The sequence below is a fragment of the Corvus brachyrhynchos genome, unplaced genomic scaffold (genome assembly GCF_000691975.1).
Source record: "Corvus brachyrhynchos isolate BGI_N302 unplaced genomic scaffold, ASM69197v1 scaffold348, whole genome shotgun sequence".
Classification (NCBI taxonomy): domain Eukaryota; kingdom Metazoa; phylum Chordata; class Aves; order Passeriformes; family Corvidae; genus Corvus; species Corvus brachyrhynchos.
Genome location: NW_008239650.1, coordinates 84707 through 85302, shown reverse-complemented (window position 1 = coordinate 85302; position 596 = coordinate 84707). Strand labels below are relative to the sequence as shown.

At 62.1% G+C, this 596-nt stretch overlaps 1 protein-coding gene across 1 annotated transcript in view; it reads left to right on the top strand.

The window, feature by feature from the left end:
• LOC103621108 (actin-like protein 6B) overlaps nt 1–363 on the top strand; it is a gene marked incomplete at its 5' end in the record, with an annotated part of 3574 nt that extends 3211 nt beyond the window's left edge. The window contains 2 exons of the mRNA XM_017742371.1: nt 28–114; nt 201–363. Of these exons, the coding sequence (XP_017597860.1) occupies nt 28–114; nt 201–281 (168 nt within the window). The remainder of the gene's footprint in view (nt 1–27; nt 115–200) is intronic.
• Nucleotides 364–596: the final 233 nt, after the last annotated feature.

Here is a 596-nt window from a genome sequence, read left to right as displayed (position 1 = left end):
CCGCGCCCCCCCCCCCGCCCTTTGCAGAGCATGCGGCTGAAGCTCATCGCCAGCAATAGCACCATGGAGCGGCGCTTCAGCCCCTGGATTGGGGGCTCCATCCTGGCCTCGCTCGTGAGTCGAGGGGTCCATGGAGAACCGGGGGGATCCCCCCACCTGGAACCTCCCAAAAACCCTGAAAACGCCCCAAATTCCCCCAGGGCACCTTCCAGCAGATGTGGATCTCCAAGCAGGAGTACGAGGAGGGCGGGAAGCAGTGTGTAGAGCGCAAGTGCCCCTGAGGGGGGTCCTGCCCCTGAGGGGGGTTTGAGCCCTTGAGGGGGAAAAATGGGGAAAAAAAAAATTAAAATCCACAAAACCCACCTGAAACCGTCTCTGAGGTGCCTGTGGGGTCTGGTGGCAGCGGGGCTTAACGAGAGTTGTTTACGTGAGGAGCTGCAGGACTTTTACACCGATTCCGGCGGTTTTTGCCTCAAAACGGAGCGCGGGCGCTTCCCTCACGCCCTCGGTCACGTGACAAGGGGGGGCCGGGAGGAGCGCGGGAGGCACGTGCAGGAACGGGACATTGCGCATGCGTGAGATCACGGACAGCTGGG